The following is a 12,237-nucleotide window of genomic DNA, read 5'->3' as shown; positions in this document are numbered from 1 at the left end:
ATGTATCCAACAAGTGGATATGACAATTATAAATATATATGCCCCCACCCGGGGAGCAGCAAGATACACAAGCCAACTCTTAACCAGAATAAAGAGACATATAGATAAAAATACATTAATAGTAGGGGACCTCAACACTCCACTATCAGAAATAGACAGAACACCCATGCAAAAAATCGACAAAGAAATAAAGGCTTTGAATGCCATACTCAACGAGTTGGACCTTCTAATTTTATTGGACCATTCTATTCTAATGCACATGGACCATTCTAATCTAATGCCCATGGAACATTCTCAAGAATAGACCATGTTCTGGGACACAAAACAGGTCTCAACCGATACCAAAAGACTGAAAATATTCCCTGCATATTCCCAGACCACAATGCTTTGAAATTGAACTCAACCACAAGGAAAAATTTGGAAGAAACTCAAACACTTGGAAACTAAGAACCGTCCTGCTCAAGAATGATTGGATAAACCAGGAAATCAAAAATCAATTTAAACAATTTATGGAGACCAACGAGAATGGAAACACAATGGTCCAAAATCTATGGGACACTGCAAAGGCAGTCCTAAGGGGAAAATACATAGCCATCCAAGCCTCACTCAAAAGAATAGAAAAATCTAAAATGCAGTTTTTATATTCTCACCTCAAGAAGCTGGAACAGCAACAGAGGAACAGGCCAAATCTGCGCACGAGAAAGCAGTTGATCAAGATTAGAGCAGAGATCAATGAATTAGAAACCAGGAGCACAGTAGAGCAGATCAATAGAACTAGAAGCTGGATAAAATTGACAAACCACTGAAAAGACTTATCCAAAAGAATAGAGAAAGGACCCATATTAATAAAATTATGAATGACAAGGGAGAGGTCACAACCAACGCCAATGAAATTGGATGGATTATTAGAAACTTTTATCAATAGCTTTATGCCAATAAATTAAGCAATCTGGAAGAGATGGAGGCCTTCCTGGAAACCTATAAACTACCAAGATTGAAACAGGAAGAAATTGATTTTTTAAACAGGCCAATTAATTATGAAGAAATTGAGTCAGTGATAAACAACATTCCAAATAACAAAACTCCAGGGCCGGACGGTTTTCCTGGGGAATTCTACCAAACATTCAAAGAAGAAATAATACCTATTCTCCTAAAGCTATTTCAAAAAATAGAAACAGAAGGAAAGCTACCAAACTCATTCTATGAGGCCGATATTACCTTGATCCCCAAACCAGGCAAAGACCCCATCAAAAAGGAGAATTACAGACCGATTTCCCTAATGAATATGGATGCCAAAATCCTCAAGAAGATGCTGGCTAATAGAATCCAACAGTACATTAAAAGGATTATCCATCATGACCAAGTGGGATTCATAACTGGGATGCAAGCGTGGTTCAACATTCGCAAATCGATCGGGGTCTTAGATTTTATCCAGAAAGAAAAATTCAGAAATCATATGATTCTCTCAATAGATGCAGAAAAAGCATTTGACAAAATACAGCATCCTTTCCTGATTAAAACCCTTCAGAGTGTAGGGATAGAGGGTACATTCCTCAATCTCATAAAAACCATCCATGAAAAGCCTGCAGCAAATATCATTCTCAATGGGGAAAAGCTGGAAGCCTTTCCCTTAAGATCAGGAACACGACAAGGATGCCCACTCTCGCCATTATTATTCAACATAGTACTAGAAGTCCTTGCAACAGCAATCAGACAACAAAAAGGGATACAAGGTATGTAAATCAGCAAAGAAGAAGTCAAAATGTCTCTCTTCACAGTTGACATGATATTCTATATGGAAAACCCAAAAGACTCTACTCCCAAACTACTAGAAGTAATAGAGCAATTCGGTAATGGAGTCTGCTAGACAAAGTCTGCCAGATGCAACTAGAAGCAATATGTTCTGTGAATCACAATACTAACTTCTCACCAATAAGAAAAGCCTTGCAGACAAAGGGATATGAATCAAGGGCAGAGCCATTGGCCACAGCTATAATTTAAATTTCAGCCTTGCAAAATACAATAACTAAAATTAGGAAGGCTTGACTTGGAGGTTTCCATTGAAAAATGGCACTGTGGTATGTACATTGTGTTGTGAGATCTAGCATCTCACCTCTCTCCAAATGCACTTCCAATTTCTGGAAATTAGAGCCCCCTGGAAGAGTAAAGGTGTTCTCTATTCATCTGTTTTGAATTTCATTTCACAGTTAATTTTAAACCAAATGCTTTTTGAGCCCCTAGATTAAATATGAAAGGACCCAGGGCAATGACACATGATCTTACACAAAAGCTGCATCATTTTGCTTCAATTAGATAAAGTGAGTGAAAAGGAAAGAAAAGCCTCCTTGTTTCCAGAAGAAAGGAACCTGTGGTGGCAGTCCTTCCTAAAACCTAATTCCAGGCATTGGGTGAAGGGCACATGGGGGAAAAGTATTATTTCCTTTATATTGTGAAATGTTTGTCATTAAGTTTGTGTCACACTGTTTCAATATGATTTTATACAGTATAAGGGCATAAAAGCCTTAGCTGTGATAATGGAATTTTTAGAATGCTGCTTTGGGAAATCTCCTATTAGAGATGCAAAGTTCAAGAATTAGGAAGATTGGTACAGTTTTGTTCTTTGGGGCTTTCAACAAGAGCTACTTTACAAGGATGAGAAATACAACTCCAAAACTTCAGGTAAGAACATGCCAATCAGGATTATCTGTAGGGCAGGAAGTTTAAATAACCTAAGGAGTCCATAGTCTCTCATGCTTCCTCCTTAGGTTATGGACTCTGAGAAACAAACTGAGGGCTTCAGAGGGGAGGGGGTGGGGGAATGGGATAGGCTGGTGATGGGTAGTAAGGAGTGCACGTATTGCATGGTGCACTGGGTGTTATATGCAACTAATGAATCATTGAACTTTATGTCAAAAACCAGGGACGTACTATATGGTGACTAACATAATAAAAAATATTATTATAAAAATAATAATAACAATAATAAAAAAGTGGACAAATAAATAAATAAATAAATAACCTAAGGAATTTCCTGAAATTATTTCATCCCACCAAGCTGTTCAAAAGCCAAAGGGAACCCTAGCTGATGTTTCATTCCCACACAGTCACGCAGGGGTCAAAGGTGTATGGTGCCCTACTTCCAGGAGCCAGGTTAGACAAGACCCACAGTAGGACTTTGGTACCTAGTCAAATACCTGAAGACACTCTGGAAACATTTTTGTGTAATAAATATTTATTGAGCACTTACTCTGTGCAAAATGCTGTATGAGACACCAGGAACCAACACAGAACAAAACTGCAGACAACACACAACTCACACGATGAGTGAACTAGATGGCAGAAAAGAAAGTGGTAAGTATGACACAGCTACAGCAGAGCAGGCCTAGAGGGATCAAGGAGGGTACAGCATGTAAGGAGAGTAGCTGGCAGCAGCAGAGAGGGAGAGCACATGCACAGATCTGCAGGCCACCCCAAGACTCCCTCTCCCGAGTGGAGGTGCAGATGGCAGCAGCATGCCCTGAGGACTCCTGCCTATGGAGTCTAGAGACCTCAGGTTCTAGGAAAATAGCTCTACCCCAAGATTTAAGACAACTTCTAGTCCTCACCTAAAGCAAATTCTACCCCTAGAATAGACTTCTACAGTCAATCCTAGGAATGCTACAATGTTGACTCTGCTTCTAGAAAGCCCACAGGTCTGGGTATACATCCAACTCTCTGCTCATAATGCGCAGATACCCCAATGGGATTCTGGAAGCACAAGAGTTTCAGAAACACACGTCAAGCATACCATTTTCCTAACACCTCTGCAACATCCTCCACCTTTTTTTTTTTTGGTAGTCCATGTTTTATTTATTGTTGTATTTTTTTAATTTAAATTCAATTAGCCAAGGTATAGTACACCATTGTGTCTTTTCTAAAGATTTTATTTATTTATTTATTTATTTATTTATTTATTTATTTATTTATTTATTAGAAAGAGAGAACAAGCGGGGAGGTGGTGCAGAGGGAGAGGGAGAAGGAGTTTCCCTGCTGAGCAGGGAGCCCAATGCAGGGCTCTATCCCAGGACCCTGGGATCATGACCTGAGCTAAAGGCAGCTGCCTAGCCTACTGAGCCATCCAAGCGCCCCCCATTGGTTTTTGATATAATGTTCAGTGATTCATCAGCTCAGTATAACACCCAGCACTCATCACATTACATGATCCTCCACCTTCTATATCAAATTACAGACAGAACAAAACTGCAGTTTTGGAGTTTCACAAGTTATTGCTTGGCCTAAGTATATACAGTTTCTATTTACAAGTTACATTAGTGTTGTAAAACGGGGAAAATCCTATCACTTCAAGCCAATGGAATATTCACCAAAATAGACCATAAACCTGGGGTATAAATTTTTTTTCAACAAATAGTAAAGAACTGAAGTCATAGAGAGTAAGTTCTCTGACCACAAGTGAATCAAACTTTAATTCAGTAACAGAAAAACAAGAAAATCTCCAAGCATTTGGAAATTTAAAAACACACTTCTAAATAATCTATGGGTCAAAGAGGGAGTTTCAAAGGAAGATATTTTAGAAATAAAATAAAAACAGAACTAAATGAAATTGAAAATACAACCTATCAGAATTTGTAGGATGCAGCCAAAGAAGTGCTGAGAGGGAAGGTTATACCAATAAGTACTCACATTAGAAAAGAAAGATTTTTTCCAGGTATTCAAGGATGGTCCAAAATTCTAAAATATGTCAGTAGAATCTACCATATCAAACAGCTAAGGAAGGAAATCAACTAACACAAAAAAGTCACTGCAAAAATTCAATACCCAATTATGGCAAAAACTCTCAGCATACCAGGAAAAGAAAGCAATTTACTCAATCTCATAAACAGCATCCACGAAACCTAGAGCTAACATCATACTTAATGGTGAAAAACTGAATGCTTTCCCTTGAACATCAGAAACAGACAAAGAAAGAATGATTACCCAACATTTGCAGCAACATGGACGGGACTGGAGGAGTTTGTGCTAAGTAAAATAAGCCAAGCAGAGAAAGACAATTACTGTATGGTTTCACTCATTTATGGAAAATAAGAAATAGCAGGAAGATTGGTAGGAGAAGGAAGAGAAGAATGAAGGGGGGGTAAACAGAAGGGGGAATGAACCACGAAAGACTATGGACTCTGGGAAACAAACTGAGGGCTTCAGAGGGGCCGGGGGTGGAGGACTGTGATAAGCTGGTGATGGGTATTAAGGAGGGCACATATCACATGGAGCACTGGGTGTTATATGCAAACAATGAATCATGGAACACTACATCAAAAACTAAGGATGTACTGTATGGTGACTAACATAACATAATAAAAAATTAAAAAAAAAAAAAAAGGATATCCACTCTCACTACTCCGGTTTCCACCAGCAATAAAGCATGAAAATTAAAAGCATATAGATTTGAAAAGAAAAAAAACTGTTCCTATTGCAAGTGACATGATTATATACATAGAAAATCCCACAGAATCTACAAAAAACCTCCAAGAACTATTAAGTAAAAATATTAGTATTGTTATTAACAATAAAGTAACAGAATACAAGATCAACATACAAAAATCAATTGCATTTATATGTAACAACAGTGAAAAAATGGAAATAAAATAAAAACACAATACCATTTACAATTGCCCCCCATAATAGAGGAAATACTTGGGTGTAAATTTAACAAAATATGTACACAATCTGTATGATGAAAAATAATAAAAGAAATCAAAGACCTAAATAAATGAAGAAACATAGAATGCTCATGGACTGGAAGGCCTTTCTAAAATATATATGGAAAGACAAAGGCCATAGAATAATCAATACAATTTCAAAAAATAAAAGTGGGAGGAATCATTCATCTCAGTGTCAGGACTGACAATATATCTGTAGTAATCAAGATACCATAGTACTGGTGGAAGAATACACACATAGATCAGCAAAACAGAATAGAGAATTTAAAAATATATCCACACAAATATGTCCAATTAATTTTTAACAAAGGAGCAAAAGCAATTCAAAAAACGGTGCTGGAGGTCCATAAATTTAAAAAATGGTCCACAGATTAAAAAATTAATCTCCCCTAAACCTCTCTTCTTAAACAATGGCTAACTCAAAATGGATCATAGACTCAAATGTAAAAAGTAAGACAATATAAATTTTAGGAAAAAACATAGGAAAAGATCTTTGGGATCTAGGTCTCGGCAAAGAGTTCTTAAACTTGACACCAAAAGCACAATCTATGAAAGAAAACATTTACAAACTGACCTAAGAGAAAGTATTTGAAAACTACGTAACCAACAAAACCCTTATATCTAGAATACTTAAAGAACATTTAAAACTCAACATTAAAACATCATTAAAAATGTTTTTAAAAAATATTTTTTTGTAAAGATTTTATTTATTTATTTGACAGGGACAGCCAGCAGAGAGGGAACACAAGCAGGGGGAGTGGGAGAGGAAGAAGCAGGCTTCTAGTGGAGGAGCCTGATGTGGGGCTCGGTCCCAGAACACTGGGATCACGCCCTGAGCCGAAGGCAGGCGCTTAACGACTGCGCCACCCAGGCGCCCCTAAAAAATATTTTTAAATGTTGATAGCAGCTTTATTATGATAGCCCAACACTGAAAAAAAATTATTTTAGCCTTTCAAAGGAGGAATGCTTAAACACATTATTACATTCATATCACAGAATATTATTCAGTAATAAAAAGTAACAAACAAGTGATGTATGCAACACTTTGGATGAGCCTCAAGGAAATCATGCTGAGTGAAAAAAGCCTATCTCAGAAGGACACATACTACATTATTCCGTTACAAAGCACCGGTGAAATAACCTAATTATAGAGAGGGAGGACAAATTATAGTTGCCAGGACTTAGGGATGATGGGGAAGGGGATGACTACACAGGGCTATCACAGGGACTCTGTGGTGATGGTACAGTTTGAGTATCTTTATTGAGTGGTGGTTACACAAGGCTATATCCATCAAATTGCATACAGCCACACATGCAAATACACACGCACGCATGCACGCGAGTGTATGTATATCCCCTGAAATCTAAAGAAGCTCTATGGATTGTACCAATGCCAATTGCTTGGTCTTAATATTATTAAATCATACTTGTATAACATGTTAATATTGAGGAAGGCTGAGGAAGTATGTACATTTCTTTGCAACCCTCTGTGAATCTGTAATTATTTCAAAACAATTAAAAAAAGGTTTTTAACAGATAATGTAGCCAGTACATTATAATATGGAGTAGCAGAGGAGTGATACCTTATCCTGATGGACACCAGTTCACCTGACTGACTTATACAGAGTCTGAAGGTGGAAGGTGGAGTTAAGATGGTAGGTGTAGAGGACCCTAAGTTTGGTCCCTCAAATATAGCTAGATAGTTATCAAATCATTCTGAACATCTGCAAAATCAATCAGAGATATGAGAAAAGAAAGAAATGCTGCAATTCTACATGTAAAAAAACTACCACTTTTTGGAAGATAGGAGGTGCAGAGACTTGAATCCAGGGTGATATATCTGAGGATACAGTGGAAGGGATGGAGCCTGCTTAAGGAGGCTATCATAAAGTATTTATAAGCAGCAGAGCACAAAATCAGAACTTTTAGAAGTCTGATACAGTGGGGGACATCCCTGACTTAAAGGTGCTCAGGTGGCAAAGTAGGGTGGAATCCCAGGTGAGACAGCATAGTCTCAGGATCACAGGGGTCACAAAAAGAACAGGGGTGCCTGAGTGCAGCAGGGTCCCCAGGCACAAGAGGGGAGAAACCTGCTGAAAACAGTGAGCCTAGGTGCAGGCTTTCTGCTCTGCTTGGCCATAAACTGTGAAACCCATATGTTGTTTTTTTATTCTTTAGTCATTCAGTATTAAATATTCAGTTATTTTCTTATTTTTCTACTCATTTTCATTCTTTTTAATTTTATTTCTATATATATTACATATTTTTTATTTTTTGTTTCCTTTCATTGTATTTTATTTTAATTCATCTCATTTTTGTGTATATATATGTTTTATATATACATATCTATATCTATATACACATACAAACAGGATGTAGTTTTCTGTTTTGTAATGTTTTGTTTCTTGTTTTGTTTTATTTTTTTTCTGGTTTGGGTTTGTTTTGTTGTGGTGGTGGTAGTGATGGTGGTGGTGGTGGTGGTGGTGGTTTTCTCTTTCTTTCTTATATTCTTTTCTGGACAAAATAACAAGACAGAGACAGTCATCCCAAAAGAAAGAACAGGAGGCAGTACTCACTGCCAGGGATTCAATCAATATGGATATAAGTAAGATGTTTAAACTAGAATTTAAAATGATCATAAAGACCTGGACTTGAAAAAAGCATAGGAGAGACTAGAGAATCTCTTATTGTAGAAATAAAACACCTAAAATCTAGTCAGGCTGAAATTAAAAATGATATTATCAGGACACAGTCCCAAATAAAGGCTCTAAAAAGTGAGGATGAATGAGGCAGAAGAGTCAGTGGTATAGAAGATAAAATGATGGAAAATAAGAAAGCTGAAAAGAAAAGAGAAAGAAAACTATTGGATTACAAAGGAACCCTTAGAGAACTCAGAGATTCTACAAAGTGAAATAATATCCAGATAATAGGGAATCCCAGAATATGAGGAGAGGGAGAGAGGGACAGAGGTTTATTTGAATGAATTATAGCTGAGAATTTCCTAATCAGGGGAAACAGGGATTCAAGTCTAGAAAGCACAGAGAATCCCCCTCAAAATCAATAAAAATAGGTCAACACCTCAACATATTACAGCGAAGCCTGCAAATTTCAAAGATAAAGAGAAAATCCTGAAAGCAGCTTGGGACAAGAGGTCCTTAACCTACAAGGGTAGAATCATAAGGCTGGCAGTACTCCTGTCCACAAAGACCTTATGCTATATTAAATGTGCTAAATGGGAAAAATATGCAGCCAAGAATACTTTATCTTTCCCCCCTTCCACCTCCCCTCCAGCAACCCTCAGTTTTTTCCCTATGGTTAAGTCTCTTATGTTTTATCTCCCTCTCTGATTTTGTCTTATTTTACTTTTCCTTCCCATCCCATATGTTCACCTGTTTTGTTTCTTAAATTCCACATATGAGTGAAATCATCTGATACTTATCTTTCTCTGACTTATTTTGCTTAGCATAATTCCCTCTAGTTCCAACCACATCATTGTAAATGGCAAGATTTCATTCTTTTTGACAGCTGAATAATATTCCATTGTCTATATATACAACTTCTTTCTTCTCTATTCATCTGTCAATGAACATCTGGGCTCTTTCCATAGTTTGGCTATTGTGGACATTGCTGCTATAAACATTAGGGTGCATGTGCCCCTCTGAATCACTATGTTTGTACCCTTTGGATAAATACCTAGTAGTGCAGTTGCTGGGTCATAGGGTAGCTCTATTTTTAACTTTTTGAGGAACCTCCATACTGTTTTCTAGAGTTGCTGCACCAGTTTACATTCCTACCAACAAGGTAAGAGGATTCCCCTTTCTCCACATCCTCACCAACATTTGTTGTTTCCTGAGTTGTTAATTTTATCCATTCTGACTGGCATGAGGTGGTGTCTCATTGTAGTTTTGATTTGTATTTCCCTGATGCCAAGTGATGTGGAGCATATTTTTAATGGATCTGTTGGCCATTTGCATGTCTTCTTTGGAGAAATGTCTGTTCATGTCTTCTGTCCATTTCTTGACTGGATTTTTTGTTTTTGGTGTGTTCAGTTTGATAAGTTCTTTATAGATTTTTGGATGCTAGCCCTTTATCTGATAAGACATTTGCAAATATCTTCTCCCACAGAATGGGATTTTTTATCTAGATGGCAGTAAAGACTTAACCTAGCAGGCCTGAAATTGCCATCATTAGAAGGGCCTTTAGAAAAGCCTGCTCAGGGGCTGGCTCTTGGCTGGCTTCTAGATACTTGGCTTTTGTTCCTTATGTTACAGAGTGATAAGTTTGTTCTGTAGGCTTAGAGCATTGCATTCTGCTGTACTAACATGCCTAAACTATTTGTATAAAAATGTGATTTACTGTTAACACCTGTTTTCTTTCTGGGAGGCTGGGACTTTGGTGGGTTGGTCAAAAACCTTGGCTGAGTCACAAACAGGCTGTCATCGGCAGAAACACTACTGCTGGAGGAAGAAGAATGTTCTATATGGCCCCTTCTGGGAAAGGAGACCTTTCAGAACTCTGCTCCTGGCCTCCTCCAGACTGCCTGATAAAGCTTTCCCCACTGCAGGTCATGGTAATAAACCACAGCCCAGTGAGTCTGTGAGTTCTTCTAGAAAATCACAGTGTGTAGGTGATCAAGGGAACCCTGAAATATGATAATATTGAGAGGAAAACAGAAAAAGAATGGAGAGAAAAAACTATTCTGGAATAAAGAATACATAAGAGATGTAACAACTAAACCAATGATTGGATCTTGCTGGAATTTGGGGCTCAACTTACTGGAGCAAACATTCCTCACCAGGTAGACTAGACAACCACAGGCAAACTTCTGGAACTTTCCTGGCCACTTCTGCTGCAGGCCATTTCCTTGACAACTCCAAGGCATTTCTCATACCTACCCTACACTCAAGAACAAATGCCTCTCCAGAATCATATCCTCTACTGACCTTCCAGGCTCAACCTATGGAGCCAAGATTCCCATCAATGTGTTGCTGTAAACTTGGTTTCATGATTAAATTAATAATGGACCAACCCACCCAGGCAATGTCTACACTTTTCTCCGTGCTATTAAAGATAGAGCCACACTTAGTTTCCCAGAAACATGGAATTTATACGACATAAGATCAGTTGTGAAAAGGCTCATTAGCTGAGTTGATAAACATAACAGATAATAATCCCTCCCCTCATGTAGCCCAAGGTCTCTCAAGTCCCTATAATATACACAATCCTATGAAACAAATAGGGGGCATTTTAATATGCATCTCAGAGATATTCAATGCTTATACCTTCAGTGTCACACTTCAAGTGAACAGCAGAGTAAGGGTGAGAAAATCATGTACATATTCAGTTTTCTCAGGTAAACTTTTGCTGGAGTCTGCTAAAACTCATCTTGCATGTGTCAGTTGCCAAGATTCAGCAAATAGTCCGGTATAGGTCAATTTCTACCTAGAATGATGGAAATCTTCTTTTTTAGGAAATATACCATTGCAATTTGATTAAGAAGCAGAACTGAGTCCATCCAGAGCACCTGCATGTTGAAAGACACTTACTTGTGAGCACAGATAAATCTTAGAGAACTGGCATGAAAGTTACCTCAAATATAATCAGCATGTAGACCCCAGCAAGGATGACCACAGCAATGGTCACTTGTGCTTCTATGCTTGCACGGAGGTACTGATGAGCCATCAAAAGAGGAACTGCCTGTGTCTGCTGGAAGGAGGCTCGAATGCTCACAGAAACAGTATCCCTGCAGAATGATGCAAAGATATTACCACTAGTAAGGAAAACCACACTCTATGACAACAATTAGTGCTTGCTTCCTGGGTGTCCCTTCTAACACAAGTCATCCTTGGCCACTACCAGAGCCCAAAATGACCTCAGGGTGATTTAGCCCAGTGTCTGACCTGGCAGATGAGGATCTCTGAGTGCATATGAGCCATGTAAGATGCAGACACAGCCTCTCTATGGCCAGGTCCATCTGATGTAGGCCCCTCAGCTTCATCTGGCTGTGTCTACCTTGTGGCAGGTGCCACTCCAACAATTAACAGGGAGCAAGGACTTTCATATTGGTTCTAGCCATTTAATTTTCTCTCTCCTCATTACACATTGACTGCTTTACCTGCTAACAAATAGCAAAGCCAACCATTCTCACATGTGGGAGATTCAAAAAAGGGCCATATGCAATCTGAAAACACGTAGACAGGTTGTCACAGATGGTGGGGGACAGTACCTGGAACAAGAAGCATCCAAGTAATAAATAGTATGTGGCATGGGGAAACTAAAGCACTTTTCTAAAAGTTTAGTCAGTAACTATTCTGAGATGAACTGTGTCCCCAAAATATAGATGTTGACACCCTAACCCTCAAAACTACAGAATGTGACTATATTTGGAGATAGAGTCTTTATACAGGTGATTAAGTTAAAATGAGGTCACTAGTGTGGTCCCTAATCCAGTATGACTAGTGTCCTTACAAGAAGGGATTGAGACACACACACACACACACACACACACACACACACACACACA

The 12,237-nt window shown here is 38.3% G+C and overlaps 1 protein-coding gene across 1 annotated transcript in view; it reads right to left on the bottom strand.

Moving 5' to 3' along the window:
- The window catches only part of OCA2 (OCA2 melanosomal transmembrane protein), a 456,357-nt gene that overhangs the window by 317,950 nt on the left and 126,170 nt on the right, over nucleotides 1–12,237 (bottom strand). The window contains exon 9 of the mRNA XM_008706322.1: nucleotides 11,304–11,457. Coding sequence (XP_008704544.1) covers nucleotides 11,304–11,457 — 154 coding nt within the window. The remainder of the gene's footprint in view (nucleotides 1–11,303; nucleotides 11,458–12,237) is intronic.

This window comes from Ursus maritimus, unplaced genomic scaffold (genome assembly GCF_017311325.1).
Source record: "Ursus maritimus isolate PB19 unplaced genomic scaffold, ASM1731132v1 scaffold_27, whole genome shotgun sequence".
NCBI classification, from domain to species: Eukaryota; Metazoa; Chordata; class Mammalia; order Carnivora; family Ursidae; genus Ursus; species Ursus maritimus.
The sequence above is the reverse complement of the archived record's forward strand: the minus strand, read 5'-3'. Positions and strand labels throughout refer to the sequence as shown.